The 26,862-nt window shown below is 50.5% G+C and overlaps 1 protein-coding gene across 1 annotated transcript; it reads right to left on the reverse strand.

The window, feature by feature from the left end:
- Positions 1-258: 258 nt before the first annotated feature.
- On the reverse strand, positions 259-24,452 carry RHCG (Rh family C glycoprotein). Its single transcript, XM_060095315.1, has 10 exons — positions 24,266-24,452; positions 14,404-14,590; positions 11,249-11,399; positions 7,152-7,299; positions 6,256-6,422; positions 4,655-4,792; positions 4,320-4,456; positions 3,867-3,991; positions 3,604-3,677; positions 259-327 (listed from the first exon to the last, which is right to left on the reverse strand). The coding sequence occupies exons 1-10, from the start codon at positions 24,450-24,452 to the stop codon at positions 259-261; spliced, it is 1,383 nt and encodes a 460-aa protein (XP_059951298.1).
- Positions 24,453-26,862: the final 2,410 nt, after the last annotated feature.

Consider the following 26,862-nt stretch of genomic DNA (forward strand, 5'->3'; position numbering starts at 1 on the left):
TTCCAGTCCAGGGTGCTTTCCACAAATTACCGTGTCTGTCCAGTAGGCACATAGTCTGACTCTGAGTGCCTCTCCCACCAACCAGCATGCCGCTGTGGGTGGGTGGGTGGGTGGGTGGGTAGGGGGGTGTGGGAGCTCACATCCTCATTTCTCGATGCTTTCTTTTTACCCCTTTGCTGGTGGCATCTGATTCCCAGAGTTGGGCCCCCCCTGAGAAGCCAAGCCCATGCTCACCTGCTTCTCACTTGCCCTGGGAGTTTAAGGTTCTGAGGGCTTGAGAGCGGGGTCCTCAGAACGGAAGCCAATACTCTTCTGGTCCTTGGGCATCTGCAGAGAGAGGAGGCAGCTCCGAGGGCCCTGCCCCAGGCCGGGCAGGTGTACCTGGTGGAACTAGAACAGCCTGGGCAAGTCAGGAGCAGCAAATGGTGTGTGGCGGGCGCCACCTTGTGATCACCGTGCAGTTTGCATGCCGCAAAGCAGGGCAGTCTTTCGCACAGGTATCCGGCTCCTAGTTCACTTAGCCACTGTCCAGGGTGCTAGGGCACTGCAAGGCCAAGGCACAGTCCTTGACCCACTAGAGCAATGGGAAGGCATTCAAGTGAAGTGCACAGTGACGGTATGAGTTGTAAATGCACGCAAGAGACTGATAACCCAGCCTGGGGGGATTCCAATTGTGCTGTACACACTTTTTGAAAGAGGAGTAGTAGCGTGCCAGGTGAGAGGCAGCATGGCAAGCTCCCTGAAGCGCAGGCAGGTCCAAAAGTGAGGTAGGGGGAGATGCAGGGGAAGCCAGAAGTGGATTGGTAGGTGCAGTAGGGGTGGGGCAGATCAGCCCAACCTTGGCCTCAAGGCTCAGATTTGATCCTAAAGACTCCCTCGTCTGTTGTCCTGGGGAATATCTGTCTCACTTCTGTCCTCTAGGAAGCCATCTTATCTCCCAGGTAGACTACCCAGAGGCCAGGGGCCATGGGAATGGCTTGATGGTGGCTTACTTCCATCGACATGGAATTATATTACTTGAAACTGAGCACTGCTGAAGAGTATATAGCACGGAGAAGGTGTGAACTTAGAATAAATTATAAAGATCAAAACAGAACCAAGAGGGAATTCCCTGGTGGTCCAGTGGTTAGGACTTGGGGCTTCCACTACTGCGGCCACCCCAGTTCAATCCCTGGTTGGGAAACTAGGATCCCACAAGCTGTGCCATGGCAAAAAAAAAGAAAAGAAAAGAAAAGAAATAAGAGAGAACTTCTACATATGGGAATTGATAATGTTTTTTAGTTAATTTCATCAGTATTAAATCTGTGTGGTTTCTAATTGTGGTGTCTGAAATAGTTTAAGTTCTGACTTCAAATATAGAATGAAAATAATTACACTGCTAAAAAAATAAAGTTTATTCAGAATGTAATAACACAAAACACTTCTTACGATAAAGAGATAAAGAAGAAGAGCAGGATACCAAATCAAGTATAATATCATCTCAGCTATGTATGAAAAATCAATGCCGATTTTACAAAAAGGGCTGGAAGGAAATATATCGAGACTATTAATAGTGCTTGAATGAGGGTGATGGGATTTCTTTCATTTTTCTCTATTTCCAGATTTTCTTTAATGAGCTTCTATTCATGTTATAATTTTAAAAGTAATTTAAAGAGAGTGAATTTAAAGCCTTATTAGTTATGTACATAAAATTGGATTACCCTGAAAACTTCTGGTATGATTTTAAAAATACAGAGCCAACTAATCATAAGAGATGCAAATCAAAACCACAATGAGCTACCACCTCACACCTGTCAGAATGGCTATCATCAAAAAGTCTACAAATAACAAATGTTGGTGAGGATGTGAGAAAAGGGAACCCTTGGAGACTGTTGGTGGGAATGAAAATTGGTGCAGCCACTATGGAGAACAGTATGGAAGTTCCTCAAAAAACTAAAAATAGAACTGCTATATGATCCAGCAATTCCACTCCTGGATATATACCTGAAGAAAATGGAAACACTAATTTGAAAAGATATATGCACCCCAATGTGCATAGCAGCATTATTTACAATAGCCAAGATATGGAAGCAACCTAAGTGTTCAACAACAGATAAGCAGATAAAGAAGACGTGGTATATAGAGAGAATGGAATATTACTCAGCCATAAAAAAGAATGAAATTCTGCCATTTGTAACAACATAGATGGACCTGGAGGGTGTTATGGTTAGTGAAATAAATCAGAGAAAGACAAATACTGTACGTTATCACTTATATGTGGAATCTAAAAAATAAAATGAACGAATTAATATAACAGAACAGAAACAGACTCACAGATATTGAGAACAAACTAGTGGTTATCAGTGGGGAGAGGGAAGGGAGGAGGGGCCAGATGGGGTAGGGGATTAAGAGGTACAAACCACCATGTGTAAAATAAGCTATAAGGATATAGGATACAGCACAGGGAAATATAGCTATTATTTTATAATAATTTTAAATAGAGTATAATCTATTAGAATATTGGATCATTATGCTGTACACCTGAAACTAATATAATATTGTAATTCAACCATACTTCAGTAATGAAATAATACAAAGCCAAATGAAGGACAATGATGGGCAGACCCTTGTCTCAGGGGCCACAGACACAGGCTAGGTCCTTGCCCTTGTCAGGAGGGGGAAGCGCAGGAGGCAAGAAGGGCCCTCTGTGTCATCCTCCATCACCTAATGCAGGTAAATACCTCTAATAATGATTCGTGGGGAGGGAGGCCATCCTGAAGTCACAGAAAGCCCAAACTGTGGCATGTTTTTAAAGAAACTGAGTTCTGTGACATTCTACTACTTTTAGCTTCTAGAACAATGTTTCTCAAGTTGGATTTTTGTACTGACACTTCTCTGGATGCTGGGAGAAGTGTTAGTATAAGACCACCTGGGAGCTTGTTCCCATGCAGAGTCCCAGGCCCTACTGAAATGGAATTTCTGGGCTAGCCTCTGGGAAACTGAGTTTTTACAAGGTCTCCAGGTGGTTCTTATGGATACAGAAGCTAAGCACTGCACTGTGATTCTGAACACAGGCTGTATATTAGATTCACCTGGGAGGTTTTAAGTACTAAAAAATTTTAATGCCCAGGCCCTTCACAAGACCAATTAACTCCAAGTCTCTGGAGGCTGAGACCTGAGCTTGGAAAGCTTTTAAAGCTCTCCAGGTGATTCCAATGTGCATGTAAGGACCCAAACCCACTGGTCTTGGGCAGTGGTTCACAGATGAGTTTTTCTTCAGAATCACGTGGAGGGCTTGTAAACAGTGCTGGGCCCCACCTCTTGAGTTGTGAAATCAGGAGCTCTGGGTGGGACTTGAGAATTTATATTTCTCACAAGTTCCCAGGTGGTGCTTCTGCTCTGGGGAGCACAGGGGACTATGCTTTGGGAATTACTCTAGAATGCTCTAGAATGAAGCCTTCAACCCCCAGGAGACACAGCCTCCTGGATAAAGGAGCAGGATGACACAGGCTCTGTCCCCCAACCCTCAGCTTCCTGCATCCCAGGCCCCAGCCCAGCTGATGTGGTCCAGGGAGAGGGGAATGCAGCCACCCTTGTGTGGGGGGACAAGTCAGTAAAACTCACCTCCCAGTAGATTGCATCCTCAAAGCAGTTCTCATCAGCGGCTTGTCCCCAGAATGGCAATTTCAAAATGACCCCTAAAGGAAGTTGGAGGTCAGGGATAACTTCTTCTCTACCTACCCAGCCCTTTCCCTTGACTGGAAAACTCCCCTCAGTCTTAGTGCAGAGACAAAGGGTTTCTGGGAGCCCCAGCTGACCTCTGGCACACATTCTTAGGTCCCCCAACCACAGGCCCCACCTTCTCTGGCCCAGCCAGTCCCACTCACCTACGATGATGCCGCCCACCAGGGCCATGGCCAGTGACACAAAGAGACCAGCAGCCTGGAACTTGCCCTGTGTGCTTGCGTTCCAGCTCAGCGTGGAACTTCCAAAGCCAAAGGCAAAGGCAAGCCTGGGGTGGAAACAGGGGGCAGGTCAGGGCCCCACAGAGAGGCCAAGTCACCGCCTGCTGCCACCCCACACACAAGTGGACACCAAGGCTCAATAACCCCTGGGCCTCCGCCTTCCCGTCTGCAAAATGGGGGCACTGGAAAGATCAGATGGTCTCTAAGATTCTTATGGAAGGACAGAGGTTGAGGAGAGAAGGCCCATGAAATACTGGTCCAGACTGGGCAAGAAGGGGGATAGAGACACAGTCTTGGACCCGAAAGGAACAGTAGGAAGGAGGAATGGAGAAGGAAGGAGGGAGCTCAACCTCCCTCTACCTCCTCCATTCTTACCCTTCCTGCCCATACAGCTCAGTGTTGGCGGAGGCTGCCGTCACAGCACCCACAATGCCACCTATGATACCGGGAATGCCATGCAGGTTGTGAATGCCACACGTGTCCTGGATCCGCAGCCGGGACTCCAGGAATGGCTGGAAAGGGGAGATAGGTGCTGCTCAGGCAGGGGGCTGTGGCACAATGTGGGGAGGCCAGGATTCTGGAGGCTCCAAATACAGAGAGACCCCGGATTCCCCAGCCCCCCACCCCCTCCCTAGGGACCGCCCCCCACTGTCAGGAACGCAGAGACCCCAGCATTCTCCAGCCCCCAGCCCCTGGCCTGGGACCCTCACCGTCAGGTACACAAAACCCAGGGTGGAGATGATGCCGCAGATGAAGCCGACGATGAGGGAGCCGTAAGGCATGAGCATCATCTCGGCGGCGGTGCCCACGGCCACCCCTCCCGCGAGCGTGGCGTTCTGGATATGCACCTGAGCAGGGCAGGCAGAGCGGGCAGGAACTCAGTCCTCTCCCAGAGTAGCGTCCTGGAGGAGCTGACCCATAGCCCAAGTTGACCTCCTATGCGTGGGTGCCACCTGGGAGCCAGGGATGGCTCAGAGTGCATCTCAGCAAGCCAGGAGACTGCGGAGGGCTCCAGCCTGGGCCCAGGCTTCGGACAGCCACCCCTGCGTTCTCTGCACATGTGCCACCCACACCAGCGCTCTGGGCTTTTTCCGTGTGCACAAATGAGTGTTCTTGTGTCCATGCCAATGAGTTCCATCAGCACATCTGCATGTTCCCTTGTATCTGGCTGCCACACATCCCTGTGTGCCCAGGTTTGCATGTCTGATGTTCTCTACGTGCCCGTGTGCCAACGTCAGGCACCTCTGGGGCCTATTCATTCACACGCACCCATGTCAGACTCTGCAAGCCTACACCAGCACCGGCTGACTCTCTGAGCGCCTACCTGCGCCATGGACTGTGTCGCTGGCTTGCAGGGATGTTGTTTCCTCCCCACAACAAGCCCAGGAGGTAAGTACAGTTATCTTTTGACGTTTGCAGATGAGGAAATTGAGGCACAGGGAGGTTAATGGACTTGCTGAAGACCACACAGCTAGCAAGGGGCAGAAAGGTGTCTTGATCCAGGTCTTCGTGGAGCCAGAGCCCCTGACCTTGACCCTATTCCGTGTCCCTCCCTGCATGTGCCCACATCAGCGTGTCTGATTCTCTTCCCCCTGCTTCCTGAGTCCCCACCTTTCTGTGCAGTGATCGGCCAGTGCATCCAGGGGCTCGAGGCTGTGTCCCAGAATAACGGGCACTCCTGGCAGTGTCTCGACACACATGTGCCCATGTCTAGAAGCTAGGGTCAGAATAGCAAATAGAGAGGTGGTTGTCTTTTTACAGAAAAATCTACCAACACCCATGGGGTTTGGCCACTCCCACTAATGACAGAAACACATGTCCCAGTGGCGTGATATGAAGGACACTGGGCAACACCACATTCCCACAAACCTCCCAAATGCATCGAAGGGATTCTCCCTTTGAGTGTGTGGGATAGGGCAGGGGAAAGCAGTGCTAGGAAGGCTGAGGATCAGTGTCTGGAGGATCAGAAGTTGGCAGAGGGGAGGTGCTCAGTCCAGAAGAGCTGTTAGCTCCCAGTCTGTGGGGAGGAGAACGAGAGGAGCCAGATCATCCAGGGCAGCTGGCATAATAGAACCTCCAAGAATGTGGTTCTGGGCTCTGCCTAAAGCCAGCTATGTCATCTGGACAAATCATTTCTCCCGGAGCCTCCGTTTCTTCATCTGCAAGATGGGTGCGATAAACCTTATGCTGCCTGCTTCACAGCGCTGTCGGCAGGGCATGGGGATCAGTGCCCACTGGGCACAGGCAGTCGTGGCTGCAGCTCCCCGCCAAGGCTCCCCACTGCTCCCCCCCACCCCGGCCCCCCACTCACCATATCCAGCTTGCCCTTCTTATGCAGGATGCTGGACAGTGCCACCGCAGTGAGCACACAGGCTGCCAAGGAGCAGTAGGTGTTGATAACAGCTCGGTGCTGGGCGTCTCCGTGATTGGACACAGCTGAGTTGAAGCTGGGCCAGTACATCCACAGGAAGAGGGTGCCTGGCCAGACCAGACAGGGCCGGTGGGCCCGGGAGAAGAGGTGTTAGATGGGCCCAACGGAGCTCAGGCAGACATCCTGTCCTTTAGCTACAGAGATGTCAAATGACTCACACGCCCCAGCTATTGCCCACCCCTGCAGCTTTATTCATGCTGGGATCTTCTTAGAAGGCCCTCCCTGCCTTACTTACTACCTAACTCCCACTGAGCCTTCCACTCTGCTCCAGGAAGTCTACCTTGACCCCATAACTGGGCAAAATGCCTCCCACCCGGCTTCCACAGCACCTCGAGGGAGAATCTTTTTCTCCACTGTAGGGAGATTATCTGGTGGCATGGCCATCTCTCTACTACACTGTGAGGCGCTCCTTGGAGGCAGGGCTGGGTTTTAAGAGACCAGAGAAGGTGGCTGATACGTATTCTCTGGAATGAATGGACACAGGAAATAGGAATGTACACCTTGCCTAGCCTAGGGATGGAGTGAACAGTTCCTGGTTACCACCATGTCTGCCCTGGGACATCCTAGGGAACACACAGGATGACTGACCAACTTCTTCCAGCCCTGTGGGGGAAAGGGACAAGTATCTGGGATCCTGGAAGTATCTATAGGCGACCTCTCTTTGCTCTTCCTCCAAAGGGAGCTGGCAGCCACTTCACAGGCCACATGGGGATCAGCTGTGAACATGGCAGCCCTCAGTCATCACGCTGGCCCTCAGTCATTATGGAAGCTCTCACCGATCATGGCAAAGAGGTCCGAGTGGTACACGGAACTTGGCCTGTCCTTGCTCTGATATAGGTTGGGTCGGTAGAGGATCCAGGTCACTGTGAGCCCAAAGTAGGCACCGAATGTGTGGATCGTCATGGAGCCCCCTGCATCCTTCACCTGGGGTACAAGGAGCCTGTAAGACTCTGACACCTCCTCTCTCTCCCTCCTCAGAGCACTCTCCCACCTCCCCCTACCCACAGGCAGAAGTTCAGCTGTGTTTTGACTCCACAGGCTACAGGAGGGAGCCCAGGGCCCCTTATAGACCAAACAACTGGGAAGGGGAGAAAGTGGGGATCCCCTGTACAATTATACTTCCATAAAAAAATAAACAGGGGGATCCATGAACCCAGGCTGTAAGCCTGTCAGCAAAATGTCAGGGCATCCTCACCCAACAGATGAGGTTTATGGCCAGATGGGGAACCCAGGCCTGGAGAGGGACTTGCTCAGTCACACAGCTGGCAGAGGTAAAGCCAAGCTAGGACCCAGGGCAGCGCCCTATCTAGTCTGTCACCCACTAGTTTCCAGCTTATCTTAATTCCTGGGACCTCACCGCTGCCCTCTGGGGTCTCCCCTCTCCACATTTCCTCCTATACACCACTCCTGGTCCAACACCACCCCATCCGGACTGCCATTACCTGTCTCCCCTGCATCCTGTCATGATCCTTGCCCGCCAACCTCCCACCATCCGCCCCATCCCCTCTCCTCTCCCCAGTCCCCCAGAGTCAGAGGAGGCAGATTTGGTTCCCTCCCCATCTGTCCATTCCTGGGCCTCCTGCCCTACCCGACTCAGCCCACTGCACCTCTGGACATTAAGTCTCAAGTTCCTCCTTTACAAAGTGGGGCAGGTCCTAGTGACTTAGCAGGGCTGTCTTGAGGATGAAACTAGACAACTTGTGTAAAGCACTTGGCAAGCATGTGGCACTCCACAGGGGTGGATGATTGACTGATTTAGTCTTCCTCCCTGCCCCCAACCTCCCCTCTCTTCATCTTCCTCTTCCTCCCCACTCAGGAAATCCCCATCAGAATCACAGACTCGCTTCTTCGCTTTAGATGGGAAACCCAACCTTGTGTCCAAGGTCACAGAGCTAGCTGTTGAATAGTTGACAGAGCTGAGTTTCCTGACTCCCAGCCTGGTGGGTGCCTCTACTAGCTATGTGACCTTGGGGGAGCCCCTTACCCTCTCTGAGTCTCAGTCTTCTCATCTGTAACATGGGGGTAATAATTGTGTCTGTCTCAGAGATGAGAATTAAATGAGATAACCCATGTGAAGCATTCAGAGCAGGGCCCAGGCAAGGGCAAGTACTCCTTAACTGTCAGCAGTCATTATTGTGTTTAAACTTGGCTCAAAGAGAGGCCAGAAGACTGTCATGCATTGAAAGAATTTCTGCAGCAGATCAGGGAGGGGTTTTGAGGGCCAAAGGAGCCTTCTCTGCCTCTAAATTCACAGCCAAGATACTACTTCTCAGCCAATTTCAGATCTCATCTGTTGACCCCACTGTGTACCCCCTTACCTAGCCTCACTTCTTTCTCTCTACCCACCCCAGCCAGTCTCCAAGGTCTATTTGTTCACCTTCCTTATAACTCTTGTATCATCCACTTTCTTCTCCTTGTACTAACCCAGTCCCAGTCCCATTATCTCTCACCAGGGTGACTAAAACAGCCTCTTAACTGGACCCTTTGCCTCCAACTGTTCTCTTCACCACAGCCAAAGTGACATTTCCATTACATGTGTCTGACCATACCACTCTCCTGCCTGAAACCTTCCATAGCTCCCGACTGCCCTCATGATAAAGTGGAGACTCTTTGGGACTTCCCTGGTGGTCCAGTGGTTAAGACTCTGCGCTTCCAATGCAGGGGACTTGGGTTCAATCCCTGATCAGGGAACTAAGATCCCACATGCCGCATGGTGCAGGCAAAAACAAACAACAAAAAAAATAAAGTTGAGACTCTTTAACACAGCCTCTGAAAGTCTGAAGATCCATGTTCCTCTCCCTACCCCGTTTCCTTTGCCTCAAATGCCCTTGCTCATTCCTTTGCCTGGTTATCTCCTACTTGACTTCTAGCTTTGATATCTCTTCCTCCAGGAAGCCTCCCTGACCTGCCAGGTGCTGGTTCAGGCCTTCCTCCCCTCCCTCCAGGCCACCTAGCCCAGGAGCTCAATCCTTGTCTCACTGCATGGTCACTGTCTATTTGCTTCCTGGCCCCCTCACTAGACTGTGATCTCCTTGGGATCGAAACAAGAGTCCTGCTCACCTCTGTATCTCAGTGCCTGGAGCATTGCCTGACATGCAGTTAGACCCCAAAATTCATTCCCTTGACAAATATTTCTTGAGAACTTATTAGGTATTGGGCCAGGTGCCAGGAATAGAGATGGTCCAGATAAGATAAGGTTTCCCATGCTTATCAGATAAGGATACATGCTATGAAGAAGATAAATTAAGGCAATGAGAGAGAGTGACTGGGAAGAGGTAAGGTAGAAGGCAACACTGGGTAGGAGAATCTGGGAGGGCCTCTCTGAATAGGTGAGATTCCAGTTTAGACCACAAAAAAAAGACTGGGGGGGATGAGCATTCCAGGTAAAGGGAACAGCAAGTACAAAGGCCCTGAGGTGGGACCAAGCTTGGTGTGTTTGAAGAGCAGACAGCAGGGTATGGCCAGAGCACAGAAAGATGAGGAGAGAGCAGATGATAAGCTTGGAGAAAAGGCTGGGACCAGAACATGTAGGGCCTTATAATAAGTTTGGATTTTATTTGAAGTGAAATTTTTAAAACCAGGGTTTTAATCCAGGGAATTGTCTTATATGCATTATTAACAGGTCCCCATGGCTGCTAGTGGAGATTAGCCTGAGGTGGTGGGTGGGGCAAGGATGAAGCCAGGGAGGGACTTACTTCTCTGGCCGTCCAGTGGTTAAAACTCTGCGCCTCCACTGCAGGGGGTGCAGGTTCAATCCCTGGTAGGGGAACTAAGGTCCCACATGCCGCCTGGTGTGGCCAAAATTTAAAAAAAAAGGATGAAGACAGGGAGATGAGTCAGGAGGAAGGGATATGGTGGCTCGGACTAGTCTGGTGACTGAAAAAAAATGACAAAATGAATGATTGAATGTAGGGTGGCCTGAAAACAAAAACCCTGGTGGTGGGACTTCCCTGGTGTTCCAGTGGTTAAGACTCTGTGCTTCCACTGCAGGGGGCATGGGTTCGATCCCTGGTTGGGGAACTAAAGTCCTGCGTGCACAGCATGGCCGAAAAAAAAAAAAAAAGAAAAAGAATGGAAATCATGTGCTCACAATAGTGGAACAAAAAAGATTAGGGTCCTGGATCCCAGATGATACTGAGGAACCACTATACAAGCCCTGATCTCCCTGCTTCTGAGAAATAAACTTTTGTGTTAAAAAAAAAAAACAAACCCAAAAATCCTGGGGGTTTTCAGGCAGAGTCCAAATATAGGGGAGCTGGGGGCTAAGAAATGGATGGGGTCCCTGAATAATCCCTACACCTGCAAATATACCAAAGAGGTATCTGAGCAAGAGTCAGCAGCCTAAGGTGTCCCTTACCTGGGCCAGTGAATTGGCCAACCTCAGGGGGCATCATTCCTGCCATAGAGGTCCATGTGAAGGACACCTCTGGAGTTGTGCAACCTGTGAAGCTATACATATCCACCTTGGCCACTCCCCTGGGAACTTTTCTTACTGATGTATCCCTTCAATATGCTGTGCCTTTTTCTTGGCAGAGCAATCTGGGAATATGTGTGTGGAAGAGGATGTGCAGGAACATCCCATTCTTTCCATCTGATATACAGGAAAGAGAAAGAAGAGAGAAAATCAACATGTGAGGAACCACTGCTCTGCCTAGCTGGTGGACTGATGTACCAGGCAGACTATCATTCCTGCCCAATAAATGTCATTACTCCAGCTTTACAGATGAGGAAACTGAGATTCAGAAGGTTAAGTGACCTGCCAAGCTTGAATTGAATTCAGCTGGCATGTCTCCCCAGCCCTCTCTTTCTCTGTCCCCCTCCTGCCCCCCCAAGTATCCCTTCCACCCCCATCCCTGTTCTGACCCCTGCTCACCTCTAGCAGGCTGAGGAGAATGAACTCATTCACTGAGAAGAGGGTCACTTGGAAGAGAGTCATGATGAGGAGCTGGACAGGGCTGACTTTGCCCAGAACTGCCCCAAAGGCGACACAGACAGAGCCCACGCAGAAGTCCGCATTGATGAGGCTGTGGGGAGACAGGTCAGGGGAGGGGCTGAGGCCACAGCAAGAAGTGGCACTCCAAGCCCTGGGGTTGAACCTAGACTTTGGTCACTTGTGGGTTTGGGCTTGCGGTCTAAACTTTCTGAGCCTCAGTTTCATCATCTGTGGTAATGGGCACATAGCATCTTAGAGCTACTCTAAGAATTGAAAGAAATAGCATGTGAAGTATCCAGCACAGCAGTGGCACATACTAGATGCCACACCCTTCCTTTGCGGCCTCATCTGAGGCCCCCAGCCCTCCTTGCAGGCAGCTTGTGCTTAAGGCATCCAAGTGGTCTGGCTGCTGTTGTTGAATGTGGCCCATATTTGGGGCCTTGCCCTGCCCTCCATCTTCTACCTGCCCTTCTAGAACCTCTTCTCACTTGCCTCCTCTTCAGGAAGCCTTCCCCAATTCCTCTAACCAGATGTGGTCTCTGCCTCCAAATCCTTATCTCTCACTCTGCACACACCTCTCCTGCTGGCTACCAGGGCCTTGCTTGGGTTTGAGTTATCGTGACCTCCTCACCTTACTTGGGAGAGAGGATATGTGTCTAGGGAAGAGAGAGGGGCCTTTCTACAGGCAGTAGGGAGCCGGAGGCTGGGTGGAGGGAGGGGGCAGAAAGGCCAACAGAGAGAATGGAGGCAGAGGGGCACATAGGCGCTCCTTAAGTGTGGACCCTGAAAGCCCAGCCAGCCAGCAGAGGCGGACATCATGTGGTCAGAGGAGTCCCTGTTTCCATCCGTGTGTCCGCTTTGCCTAACCCAGGCCTCTGTGGGCCCTGCCAGCAGCAACGCTGTCCTGGATTACAAGGCAGACTCTCAGCGTGGCTCTCTGAGTCATGAGCATTGTTAATTGGGGTTCGTGTAAGGACAGCAGGGGCTACTACTTCCTTAAGGCAGTCATATCCAGGGGAGTGCCCCTCCCCCACGTTCAGGTGTGTTTGTGTGTGTGTGTGTGTGTGTGTGTGTGTGTGAATCAGGAGGTGAGAAGTAAGAAGCCAGCTGATTGTAGGGTCAGTGCGTGGAGTGGGGGCAGGGCACTGTTCCCTCAGGGTCCCTCCCCAGACAAAGGATGTTCACTGGAATGTATGTTTCACTATGAGCCTTGTTCACTGCTGAGTCCCCAGGGCCTGGCTGCATGAACGATGACAGTTGCTAAGTGCCAGGCACCTAAATGCCTGCTCAATACTGCTCAGGCCCTCCTGTACCACACCCGAACCAATGATGGGAAATGGAGGCTTAGAGAAGCCGAGTTATTTGCTCCAATTCCCATAACTGCAGCCAGAAGACCATCTGACACAGGTGACCACTAGGAAGGAGTGAGAGGGAGAGTACCAAAGCCCACACCTGGGCCATCAGCTCCCGGGAGATGGAGATCTGGATTTCACCTCTCAGGCAGGGCCTGCAGAGGGGAACTACCCTGGAGCGACAGGTAAGATCTGGAAGACTGCAGCAGGGACAGGACAGAAGCCAGGAGAAGGGTCCACAGGTCAGGTCTGGGGGCAACATGCTCATCTCAGCCCTGGGCACCAGAGATCAGCTCTGGCTCAGTTGGTGAAAATCATTTCCCTGAAAACCAATTTGCCAAAACTCAAGTTGTCAAGTGATTAACTTGTTAAATAACTGGTTCAAAAAACTTAACTCACAAAAGTTTACAATAATTCCCTTTGAACATTTTAAAAAGCTGTATAATTTTGTTTTGCATTTAGCCATAGCTATTTTGCTGTGGTGGCCAATTAAATATATTACAGATACTTTTATGCTTTGGGTCGATGGCTTTGGGAATGAGAATTTCTTGTGTATCTTAAACAGTAGAGTGATATGCATGTCACGGATTTTATATACAAAAAGACTGACTTCTTGGTTCTGAAACATTTCCTATCTAATCGACTATTTTTCCTGTTTCTCTTAATTCATGGAGTCACTAACTGGCTTAAGTGAATTAATATTTTGCAAATATTTGGCATATGTTTAAAATTTCAGGCACCTGGCTTATGATACCTGGTTGGTGCCCTATATGTGATAGCAGGGATTTGCACTTTAAACGTGGTTTATACCAATTTGCCTCTAAACCCTTTCTGTGGACTTGGTTTTCTGATTTTGTCCCATGCAACACAAATTGCTATAGGTTTCATAAGTTGCCATGGCCTAGAGAGTTTGATAAATGAGTCATTCAGTGAGGTGACTGCTTGGCAACTTGGTTTTTGGCAAGTTGGCAAATTTATTGTATAACCTGGTGGTGGTGTTGTGGGGAGGGACACACTGAGGCTCCTAGGAGGTCTCCTCAGACGGGGGTGGTGGTGGTGGTGCTGAGTTACCTGATGGGAGGGGGGGTGGTATTCACCAGACCAAGAGATTATCACAGAGAAAAGTGATGAGGATAGAGGTGAGAAGAGATGGGGATAAGGTGCCCCCTGGAGGCTGAGGCAGGGAGGGGCTTCAGTCCTAGGTCTCCACACCTGCCTTACAGATCTTTCCTATGCCTGTTCCGTGGGTGGGGATACGGGCAAGTCAGGGAGAGGGCAAGGCAGGGAGAAGCACTCCATTCCATCCACAATGAACCTTAGGAGGCTGGTTCAGGCAGCCCCACACTCCTTCCCCTCCTCTGCCACCCGCAACACCGCCCCCTCCATGGGTTCCATCGGCTGAGGTCTCTCAGGGCAATTTTGATGTTTGATGTGTCAAAGGGGAGGGTCTGGCTCTGGCCCCTGGAGAGAAGAAGCCTGGCCTTGTGTCCCTGCAGCCTGCGTCTTAGGAGGAGGGAAAGCCTCCAACAGCACTTGGACACCATTAGAACTCCCACCTTGGGGACTCGTTGATCAGGAGGTGAGTGAGAGAGTGTGTGTGGTGTATGTCGCAGGCCCCCGGGTACCCTGGTTGGACGATGAGGACCCAGCTCACAGCCCCAAGCCCCGGGCTCCGCCCCTGGACCCTCCCCTCACCCGGGGCCCCGCCCACTGTGCCCGCCCCACCGCCGGCGCCGGGCTTACTTCTCCACGCCCAAGAGAATGTAGCGTCCGTCAAAGGAGTGGAACCAGCCCTGCATGAGCAGCGCCCACTGGATGCCGAAGGCCGCCAGCAGGAAGTTGAAGCCCACGGCGCTGTAGCCGTAGCGCTGCAGGAAGGTCATGAGGAAGCCGAAGCCCACGAAGATCATCACGTGCACGTCCTGGAAGCCTGCGGGGAAAGCGCAGCCGAGGGTCTTGGCGGCCTGGCGAAGACCCGCCATAGCCCTGGGTCTGGGCCAGCTCCGCCCGACACAGAGCCTGTGTCTTCCCTGCCACTGGCCGGGCCGGGCCGCCCCCGAAGCCAGTCCCGCCATGCCCGCATCTGGATCCTGAGGCTAGGCGCAGTAATGAATGGCTCTACTGCAAGTAGAGGGGCCACTACTACCCCCATCAAGTCATAAGATACAAACTACTATGTATAAAACAGATAAACAAGGTCCTACTGTATAGCAAAGGGAACTATATTCAATAGCCTGTAATAAACCGTAAAGGAAAGAATATGAAAAAGAATGGACTTCCCTGGTGGTGCAGTGGTTAAGAATCCGCCTGCCAATGCCGGGGACATGGGTTCAGTCCCTGATCCAGGAAGATCCCACATGCTTGTGGCAACTAAGCCTGTGAGCCACAAGTACTGAGCCTGCACACCATGACTATTGAGCCCACGTGGTGCAACTATTGAAGCCCACGTGCCTAGAGCCCGTGCTCTGCACCACCACAGTGAGAAGCCCAAGCACCGCAATGAAGAGTAGCCCCTGCTCTACACAACTAGAGAAAGACTGAGCGGAGCAACGAAGACCCAACGCAGCCATAAATAAATAAATTAATTTTAAAAAAAGAAAAAATATATTTATATATATGTATAACTGAACCACCTTGCTGTACACCAGAAACTAACCTAGCATTGTAAATCGACTATACTTCAATTTAAAAAAAAAGACCTTCTGGAGTGGACTGGTCTAGGGGAACGGAGGGGGGCCCGCCTACTTTAGACCACTTAGACCACTGGGTTTTAAGGCCAAGAAATGCCTGAACCCCATCTCGGGAGATGACAGCTCCCCCTCACCACTCTCACCAAGGGTGGGCGTGGGCAGCTAGGCATTTGAAACTGGGGCCAGGCTGTGGATTACACCCAGGGTCTAGGGCCTAGCCCCCTCAACTCCATTCTTTTACTATGGAGAAGTTTGTCTTATCTAGCCTAGGAGTCCCTTGACTGGCCATGCACATCGGTTGATCACCCCCAGAAACATCGCCACATCCCACCCCCACTCCCAGCAAGCACACCTTCCAGCATCACTGAGACCTGAATTAGATGTCTCTGGAAAGTCACTTAACATACTTGGTTCTCAGCACCTTCTGCAATGCTTACTCACAGATGTTGCCGAGATTAAATGCAGACATGTATGTAAAGCACCTAGCACAGTGTCTATCCCATAATAGATGCTCCAAATGGGCATGTCATTATTTATTGCTACTTGATTATCATTTATTGTTACTTAGGTATAGTCTAATTCTCAGTTCTGACCCAACCCTTCTACCAATTCACAGTGTGGCCTCGACAAGCTACTTCCAGGACTTCCCCGGCGGTCCAGTGGTTAAGACTTTGCGTTTCCACTGCAAGGGGCATGGGTTCGATCCCTGGTCAGGGAACTAAGATCCCGCATGGTGCGGCAAAAAAGAAAGAAAGGAAGGAAGGAAGGGAGAAAGGAAGGGAGAAAGAAAGAAAGGGAGAAAGAAAGGAAGGGAGAAAGAAAGAAAAGACAAGGCATTTCCCCTCTCAGAGCCTCAGTTTTCTCAATGATAAAGCTAAAGGGATGGATTAGAATGATCTCAAGTGTCCTCCTAGGGCTAACATTGCATGGTTCTAGATTCCCAGAAAATAACAGAAGGCGAAGAGCTTTGAGAAGCAAAGACAGCTACAAAAGTATAAGGCACTCAAAGGAACTACCACAGGTGCTACAGGACACAGGGGCCAGATGGAAGGGCTCTCATTGGCCAATACTGGGACAATTTGAGCACCAAAATAATTAGGTTACCATAACAAATTAAAACCATAAAAAAAAAATAGGAACTCAGAATAGGTAAATAAATAAATGAGATAGCAGGGAGGGCTCTTGCTTACAACAGAATGCTGACAGCCTGACAGTTAAATGTGGAATGAGTGCTGAGGTTGGAAAATCATGATTTTCACAGCAAAGATTCTATCAGTGGATGCTGAAATCCAGGGACAAATTTTTATGAAGAGCAGGACATTTGCCTTGTCTTAAAAGAGTCTCCCTATAGACTGCTTATGAATTGCAAGGGAGGGAAAAAAGCACCCAGTAATTATACGGCAGAGAAATTGGGCAACATCTTGACTGGGTGATCAAAATGAACACCACCAGTGAGGGACAGATGGACAATGTGCCCCTTCAGGAAGATACTCTGAAAAGGACATATCACCTCTGTGGTGCTCTGGCTGAGAATGCATAATCCCACTCTAACCATGAGGAAACATCAGACAAAAAATGAGCAACATGCTATTAGAAAGGGGTGAGGCTGTATTCTTAAAAAAAATCAATATCGTAAAAGATAAAGAAAGGCTGCCCATTTTGAGCATCTATTATGGGACAGACCCTGTGCTAGGTGATTTACATACACAGGAATGGTCCAGATTAAAGAGGCTAAAGAGGGAGAGGGAAGGGTAAGCTGGGACGAAGTGAGAGAGTAGCATTGCCATATATACACTACCAAATGTATAACAGATAGCTAGTGGGAAGCAGTGCATAGCACAGGGAGATCAGCTCAGTGTTTTGAGACCACCTAGAGGGGTGGGATAGGAAGGGTGGGAGGGAGGCGCAAGAGGGAGGGGATAGGAGGATATATGTATACATATAGCTGATTCACTTTGTTACACAGCAGCAACTAACACACCATTGTAAAGCAATTATACTCCAATAAAGATGTTAAAAAAAAAAAAGAGGCTAAAGAGACAGGTCAAATAAATTCAACACCTAACACTAGACTGGATCCCGGACTTGGCTGGGGCGGGGGGTGGGTGCGGGTGCAGGGGAGTGCTACAAAGGTTGTTACTGTGCCAACTGACAAAATTATATAGGGACAGTATACTAAAGTACTGTGCAATGTAAATTTATGAAATTGATTACTGTGGTTATGGAAGAGAATACCTCTATTCTTAGGAAACATTGTGGAGTAATTAAGGCTACAAGACCATGATGTGTACAACTGACTCTCAAGTAGTTCAGGGGAAAAGTAAGTGTGTGTATGTGCTTGTGTTTATATGTACACAGTGTTCTTTGTACTATTTTTGTCTCAGCAACTTTTTGTAAATTTGGAATGATTTCCAAATTAAAACATTTTTTGAAGAAAAGTGAACTGCAGGGCCCACCAAACCTGGCCTACCCGCCTGCCTCCTCATTCTTCCTTTCCTCAGTCCTCCCCTCCCTCCTGTGCCCCGGCGTCACTGGCCTCCCTTGTGCTCGGTGCCACTCCGGGTCTTTGCCCGTGGTGGTCCCTCCACCTGGGATGCTGCTCCCACAGAATGGCCTCCTGACCCCTGAGTTTAAACTTGGTTCTTTCCCTCACAGCACCCTCTTCTTTCTTTTCTAGTTCTTATTACAATTTGTAGTTAGGTTTGTTTGTCTAGCCCACCAGACTATAAAGCTCCAAGAAGGCAAGGCCAAGCCTGTTTTGTTCACTCTGGTATTCTCCATTGTCTATGAGAGTGCCCAGGTAGATGCCCCATAAATATACAGGAATGAATGAATGAATGAATGAATGGTTACTGTCATGATCTCAGCAGCACCCAGATATGCCAGCCTAGGGCCCAGGTGGGATTTCACCATCAGGGAAGGCTGCAGGCCTTCTACCGTCCAAAGTCTCCTACCCACTGGGCGAATAGGCCCTGGTGCCCACAGCAGCCTGGCAATGCTTATGCTTGCCAGCCCCCATCTGCCCTCATCTGTCTCCCCTGCAGGCTTCCCTGAGGCCCAGGCCACAGCCATAGACCCCCTGGCTAGCAGCCACCTGGACGAGGCTGAGAGAGGAGGCCCTGGCACATTGCTGGGTAAGGGTGGAGGGCATAGCAGATGATGCAAGAGAGCTGTGGGTGTCGCCCCAGTATGGTGCTCTGAGCTTTGCACTTCTTGCACAGACCTACACACACAAACAGCAGCTCAGCTTAGGTTCACAATGTGTGCAGCTGATTTCATGTATTATCATGTTTCATGGTTTATCACGTTTCTAACTGTTGTGGAGGAAGCTGAGCTAATGTATGTGAAGCACCATACACGGTATTATGGTTATTCTTGGCAAGAACTGATGGGTGACAGACTGGAAAGAGAGGGAGACACATTCAGACCACAATTACAAAAGCAGGGAGGGGACATGGCAGGAGGGCAGAGCTGTGGGTAAACACAGGGAAGGAGGAGGAGGTTGCCGGGGGTGGGAGGGAGGTGCTGGGACTAGTGCTGGTTGTGGGAGTCTGAGATGACCCCTGGGGGTGGCGGGTGGCGGTGAGTGTCGGGCAGGGTAGTGTGGGAGGAATGGATCCTGGCCTTGGGGCTTGGAGCTGGGGTCTGAGATCAGGCAGACCTGGAGACAGAGCTGGCAGCTGGAATGTGGGAATGGTGAGTGGGAGCCAGAAGCCGAGGATCTGCTAGCTTGCCTTGAAGCTAGCAGACCAGACAGGGAAGCTGCTGGCAAGGAGGTGGGGGGAACCCCTGGAAAAAGGTAGCATCACAGAAGGTGGGGGCCATTCAAGGAGTGGGGTGTCAGCTGTTTGGTGGCAGAGGAAGCATGCGGGCAGGGGCAGGGCTGAAGAGCACTGGAGGTGGCCTTCCTGGCGGGTGATGGGCAGTTTCAGGGCTGCCTTCGTTCTCCCTGTGGAGCAGAAGAGAGGCCTCAGCTTCCCAGGGCTTCTCCCTAACTGTCCCCACCTGGCCAGTTCTCTGTCCTTCTCTGTGACTCCCTGGCTGTCCTGACCTCTGTCTCTGACCCTCTCTGCAGGTGTCTCTTTCTCCTTCCCCCACCTCAGGCACACAGATGCCAGCTTCTCTCTCTTTGGGCACCTTCCCTATTCATTCTCTTGCTCATCTCTCTTTATTTCCCAAAGTCCTCATTAGAAGTACCACTTTATTAACTTATATTCCATAAAGTTTGGTGCTACTGAAAATGCTTTTAATAATAATGGTCTGGGGACTTCCCAGGAGGTCCAGTGGTTAAGATTTTGCCTTCCAATGCAGGGGGTGTGGGTTCGATCCCTGGTTGGGGAGCTAAGATCCCACATGCCTTGTGGGTAAAAAACAAAAACATAAAATGGAAGCAATATTGTAACAATTTCAATAAAAACTTTAAAAATGGGCCACATCAAAAAAATCTTTAAAAAAATAATAATAGTGTGAAGGTCTGGAGTGCATGAACTTCAGCAGGGACATACCTCTGATCTGCAGTTTCTTTTTCTGTAAAATGGGGGATAGTAACAGAGCTCAGAGGTGTGTGGTGCACATTTAATTGGTCATCCAACCAAAGCCCTGGGCATAGGCGTGGCCCTCTAGTCGTTGTGCAATCATATTAGCTACTGTAATACTTCTCTTTTTCTCTTTCAAGACTGACTAGGTGCTTTGCATTGGGTTGGCGACTTGCTGGAGGACAGTGTAAGTTGTTAAGACACCTCCCCTCTTCCCCCTCCTTCCCCAGCCTGGAACGACTCAAGCAGCCCAGCCCAGAACCTGCTATCCACTGGGAGGTCCCTGATAGGGCGAGCCTGGCACCTGGCGTCCAGCTCCGAGAGCTGCCACAAGGGGGCACCAGTACACAGCTGTTCTGCACCCGCTTCCTTGCTCACTCTTCCCTCCCAGGATGGGTCCCTACTGAAGCTGGCCTGAAGCTGGCCAAGTCTCAAAAATCTCTGAAGCCTGAGGACGAAGCTTCCCACGCTGACGGGCTATGGCAGCTCTCCCTCCTCTGCTGCCTCAGCACAGCAGGAGTGGTGCCCTGCAGCAGCCTGGGTACCAGCCCTTCCCAGGCTCTATAGGCCAGCCCAGCCTAACCTGTTGCCTTTGAAGCCTACCAGCCAGCCCCTCAATTCCCCAAGGCTCTGTGCCCACCTCTCCCACGCCTCAGAGCCGACCACAGAACCACCCCATCACTGCAAAATCTCCTGGGGAGGTGGCCAGGGAGTAGCCATGCGGCAGAGACTGGGGGAAGCTGGTTGGCTGTGCAGTGGGAGGTCTTGGCCTTGCCCCTGCCTGTGCCACTGACCAGCTGGGCAAGTCTCTAACCTCCATCACTGGCACCATAAAATAGAAACAAATACACTCCCTGCCTGACAGAGCATGCAAAAAGCACTTGTAAGTGGGGAGAGCACAAAGGAATTTAAATGCTATAATAGTTCAAACTAATATTGGAAGAGACATTCCTCGGCCACATCTCTAAAGGGATGCTGAGCCTGCACTTAAACACTGTCAGCAACAGAGCACTCACTCCCTTCTGAGTAAGCTCGACACCAGCATTTACTGTCCTCTGGTTTCATGCCATGAGACGTGCCCTCCCAGCCACCCGCCATCTTCAACCTTCCAGGAGAGCCTGTGCATTAAAGAACATTCCCACTTCACAGATGAGCATATTGAGGCTCAGCATGGTTAAGGAGGTGGCTTACTCCATTTAGTGATGGACCCAGATCTGTTTAATTCCAAAGTCAACCACCAGGTTACACTGCCCTCTGCTTGTGGGAACATTGGTCTTCTATTAAATGGAGTTGAATCTGAGGTTCAGGTTCCCAGGAGCACAGGTCAAGCCTTGTTGCCTCGGTTTCATGAAACAGTCCTTCAGGTTTGAAACTGTGGCATCCTCTACCTTGGGTGATCTCCCTTTTCCCTTAGTTTTCCCAGGACCCTTCAAGAGCCGAGGCTCTGATGGCTCCTCCTCAGGCCAACCTCCCCCAGACACTGCCTGGAGACCCTCACGCCCCAGAGCACCAGCCCAGGAGGAACTTCGTGTTCAGCAGCCGGTGCCTGCAGCACGGCCTTTGAGGCCACCGCCAGGGCAGGTCCCCAGCTGGTTCTGTGCCTGCCGCCAAGGGGCCCACGCTTGGGAAGTTGTCCTTAGGCACTCCCCGGCCCCAGCCTGAGCCAGCTGGAGCAGTACTCCTCTGGAAACCGAGATGCCCAGTGGACTCCACTAATCCCTTGGGCAGGAATGAGGCCCACACAGGTGTTGACAGCCTGGAGCCAAGAATCCTGAAAGTACCACAAGGGCTGCCCTCCCTCCCCGCCCCTGGGAATTGCCTTGAGGCCCAGGCTCAATTGAGCAATCCAGGCACAGGGTCCCACCTGGGCTCCAACTCCTAACCATGGCCACCGGCCACTGGGAGCAAGTGGGGCAGGAAAAGAGGGGAAAGGTGAGACTAGGGGGAGGAGGGCAGTCCAGCAGGGTGGGCTCAGGTCCCCGGAGCTCCTAATCTGGCTCACTAGTTTCCTAGTTGAGTGACTTTTGCAAGATACTTCCCCTCTCTGGCCTTAGTCTCCTCACCTGTAAAATGAGAGTCATAACATTGCCTTCCTCATGCAGTGGCGGTGATGACTTGTGGAGAGATTGCATGTTCGGTTTGAGTTTCTGCCACTACTTCCTGCCCTTGCCAAGGAATCCTGAGGCTGAGATTCTCTCCCTACACTCCTCTCCTCTCTGTCACTTCCTGCTCAGATGACAAAGAGTGCCCCGGCCCTCACAGAGGCCTGGGCAGGAGAAACTCAAGGCCCTCATTGATGGCTGGGACTACCTCATCCCGCTTAGCGACCTCCCTCCCAGTCTTTTCACAAACTTGAGCCGCTCAGCCCACGTCCCTGCATGCTCTTTCCATGGACCCCTTAACTGCCCTGCTTTCCCCTCCTCACCATCCCACTGCTCTCCAGGAAGCTGTCACAGATCTCTTCTGCACAGAGCACTTGACCCCCTCACTGAGGCCTGCGGTGTCGGGGTGTACCTCTCTGACCAGAGTGGCCAGAAGCCCTGGTTTGCTGAGACAATCATGGTTTATGCCTGTGTCCTGGTAAATTACTACTAGCACAAATTTCCTACCTCTTCACTCTCCAAAGTGTCATTTGGTTGATAAATTATACGGCCACCCTATAGATAAGTGATCACTAAGTGAATAAAGGTAGAGCATGCAAGGAAGTGGGTGGGTGTGGAGGGGGGATAGGAGTTGGTGAGATGTGAGGATTGTACCCCCGACTGGCGTGGTTCTGTAGCTCCTATTAGAGGGTCTTCAGACCTTCCACTGCACAGACACATGGAGGAGCTATAAACGCCCATGGGAGGCCTTGGCCCTGATGCTTTACCAAGGGGCTGGCTCTGTGGCCAACAGAGAAGAAAGAACTGGAGGGAAGGAGTGAAACAGGCAAAGGAGGGTCTCAAGCTTGCCTGCCTCACCATTTGCTGGGTCAGTCCCCCACCAAGAAGCATAAAAGTGGGCAATGTGAAAGGCGGATTTGGAGTCTAAATTCCAAGGCTACAGCTGTCAAGATCTCTTAAAACATGGCCCTGAGTGGAGCCCAGTAGAGGCTGTGGTGTCACCAACGCTGGGCACCCTCTTCTTTCACCTCCCTTCTTTTAGGCACCATATTTCTGTTAAAGAAGCCTGTTATTTTGCTGGCTTTTTGGGAGGCACTTAATGTGGCTGGCTCCCACAGGGCCTACAGTCTCCTCCACCTCTACTTCTTTTCATGCAGGCTGCCATCCTGAATGTGTGTACTTATTTAACTGGATCTGAGTACAATGGGTAGAATCCCATTACTGAGGGTGTACAAGCCATGCAGGGAAGACCAGTTTGTATAGGTGACTGTTCCAAAACCAACAGTCCATGACTATGTGAGCACCAACAGTTAGAAAGATTGTCTTTGGCTGCTGGTAGATGGTGTGGAAAACTAGAAAGCACAAGGGCATGAAAAGAGTCCTGGGCTGGGAGTCTGGAGGTTGGGCCGACCCGAGTGACCCTGGGCCAGTTCTTCTAACTCCTGAATCCTAGGGCCTCTGTGTTTAGTGCTCTTCTAGTAATTGCTCCATTATGAAGTGAGGATTCCATGCCCAGCACCACGCCAGAACTTTATGTGCAAGGTCTCAACCCACTCCTGGGAGGTAAGATCTATTATTATCCTCACTGGACAGATGAGGAAATTGAGTTTCTGCATTGTTGACATTTGCCTAAGGCCACCCACCTGGTTAATGGCAGAGCCATGATAGAGGTGAGGTCTGGTGATTCCAAGGCCATGCTCTTAACCACAGCACCACAGATGCGAGAGAATTCAGGGGTGCTCTTTCTCCCTCTCCAAGCCAAAAGATGGTAGGTGCCGCGGTCCCCCACACCTCTTCCAGCAGCAGGGCTGGTAGGCCAATGAGCCACCCCTGCAGCCCTCGACATTGGAACTGCCCCCTTAATGTGGAGAGCATGGGCACAGTTGGACAAGGGAACCAGAGTCACCCACTGGTTGGTGACCAAGATGAGACTCAGGTCTTTGGAAGACATCAAGAAGGGCTCTCTGACAGGGAGGTTGGAGGTCTCTGGCGGCACCTGGAAGGAGTGAGCTCTCCCCGGTGAGTTTTCAGCGGGTGAAAGGAATTTGTGCACATCGGGCCTCTTCCCAATCTTGATCTCCAGACATTGGGAAGTCCCCCTGGTGAGGAGCCTAAGAGGGGCGGGGCAGGGGGCCTGTGGGCAGTATTTCCTCCTCCGCTCCCGCCTGTCCAATGTTCCTGAGCAGCAGGCTGCGGAGGTGAGGCCAGGCAGGGCCCTCAGCCCGGTGGGGACAGCTCGGATATGCCGCAGCTGGGCCTGCAAGGTGGTGGGACTTACTCGGGTAGCGATAGTAGAATTCGTTGTCCAGGTCGCTGGAAATGTTCCTGGACATCCTCTCCTCGATCCAGTGGGCGTCGGCATCCAGGTCGTAGCGCACGAACACGCCGAAGAGGACCACCAGGGCCACCTGCAGGAGCAGGCAGATGACCGGCAGCCGCCAGCGGAGATTGGTGTTCCAGGCCATGCTGCAGGGGGCGCCTGGCCGGGACGGGCAGCAGGCAGTTTGGACGCTCGGAGGCGGGAGAGGCTTATAAGACTTGGGCAGGGGCGGGGCGGCCGCGTCCGGTTGCGGAACAGTTGAGCCGGGGGCAGTCCGCGCGCTCGCCCAACCGGCGAGGGGACCCGCGGCCCGCGGCTCGCCCTCCGCCCAAGGGCCCCCGCGCTGGGGTGGCGGTGACGGTGGCGGGAGTAGGGACCGAGAGGACAGCGGGCAGGGATTAAGGCGCCCAGCCTCTGTGGATCCCATAGATACCGGGCAGCACTGCCTTTCCTCTTCTGTTCTGGTGAACAGAGAGAAAAAGCTGATCATTTGCCTCCCACCGAGATAAAAACGAAGGCATTCCCGGGCATAAATCATCATCATCATCATCATCATCATCATCATCATCATCATCATCATCTTCATCTTCTTCATCGTCGTGCCTTACAAAATTCACACAGGGTACATGAAAAACCAGGAAAGTTCAAGAAATTGTCACAGACCAGGGAAGTTTGAAGCGACATGACAAATCAATGTGATGTGGTACCCAGGATTGTATCCTGGAACAGAAAGAGGATGTTAATGGGAAAACTGGAGAAACCCAAATAAAGCCTGAAGTTTAGTTACTAGTGTTGTACCCACGTTGGTTTCTTAGTTGCGACAAGCGTACCCTGGTTATGCAAGTTAGGAGGGACTGGGTGAGGGGTACAGGGGAACTCTCTGTACTATCTTTGCAAATTTCCTGTAAATTAACATTATTCCCAAAGAAAAGGGCATTAAGAAAATATATATATATATATAAAAGATTGTAGGAACAGTTTAAGAGCTTTTCACAAGTTCATTTAACTATGATCAGGAATTATCTATTGGTTACTATAGGTGATCTTGATATGAGTCAAGATAGAATTTAACCTTGGAATTTAAGTTAAATCTTTGCTTAGTCCGTATTTTGTCAAAATAAATTTGATTTTCTAATTTTTCTTTTTTTAAATATTGCTTTCCCTTTATTTTTTTTCACACACACATACACTGTATTCTATTTTTACAAGAGATAATAAACTGACACCAAGCATTGTAAATGGATGACCACAACAAAAGCAACAATGATTGCAATTACCAAGCACGAAACACACTCATACTATGTCATAATATTGACATTCAGTCCAGGAATCCTCCACTGTAACAGCGCCTTTACTTTGCAGTGAAAATTGATTTGCATATTTTTTGCCTCTGAGTCCTTGTGGGATTTTTTTTTTTATTCAAACAGAAAGTCACAAAAATTATAATCATCCTCATCAGTTCACTCAGTCCCATGTAATTAAAACTTTTTTAATCTTGATCTTTTGTTAGCACTTTTATGAATTCATCAGTTAAAAAGAAAGAAAGAAAGGAAGGGAGGGAGGGAGGCAGGGGGAGGGAGGAAGGAAGGAAGAAGATTCTTCTGCTGCCTTTAGTCCCAGCTCGCCCCTGAACTTGGGGAACATGACCTCCTCAGTAGCATTTTGATGCTATTGCACTTTACTGAATGTCCCAGGGCAGCTGTCCTCTTCACTGGCTGCCCTTGGTCTTAGTGGTGAACTGAGCTCTGTTTTTCCCTTGAGTGGCTAGCAGTTTCATTTCTGGTGCCCCTGGGGGGAAATGGCCACTGCTCCAAAAGCCTAGGGAAAATATCTCCTCCCAGAATACCTTCTCTCCAGCTAACATAAGGCCAGGCCAGCAGGCTGCCCCATCTCTGCAGAGCTCCTGTCCTCCCAGGGTGATGGCAGGAGGATGGGAGCTCCCTCCCCAGGCCATTCATCCACTTTCTCCTCTCCTCGATCTACAATTCATTCATTCATTCAGTCAGTCAGTGAGTCATTCACTCACTCTTTCTTTGTAGCGCTGGCCTCACATCATCTGCTTATTTATCTGTCTGTGGTCTGTCCCCCTACATTCAGTCCCCAAGGACAAGGGCCCCTAGAAGACATTCTAGCTCAAGGTAGTTGCTTGTTAATGATTTTTCGAGTGAATGAATGCATGAATAGATGAACTCTCATTTTATTTAGCTAATCAAACATGTACTGAGCACCTACTGCATACACAATGCAGGATTAGGACCAAATAGCTGCACAAAGATGCACCCCCCCGCCCCCCCCAGGTTTAGTACTATACAAGAGGAGGCACAAGTAATTTGCCTCAGTGGTTAAAACAGAATTCAGCACTTTCCTATGCAGTTGAGAAGAGCTTGGTGGGCACCAAGGTGATCAAGGTGGGCTTCATGGAAGAGGTGAACTGATCTGGGATTTGTAGAGCAGTTAAGAGGTAGACCTTTCCCCTCTGCCCTCTGGCTTCCCTTGACTCACCCACATCCCACCAGTTGATTCCAGGCCACCTCCCTGTCCTGGCCCAGTATTTC

This window comes from Mesoplodon densirostris, chromosome 4, assembly GCF_025265405.1.
Source record: "Mesoplodon densirostris isolate mMesDen1 chromosome 4, mMesDen1 primary haplotype, whole genome shotgun sequence".
NCBI classification, from domain to species: domain Eukaryota; kingdom Metazoa; phylum Chordata; class Mammalia; order Artiodactyla; family Ziphiidae; genus Mesoplodon; species Mesoplodon densirostris.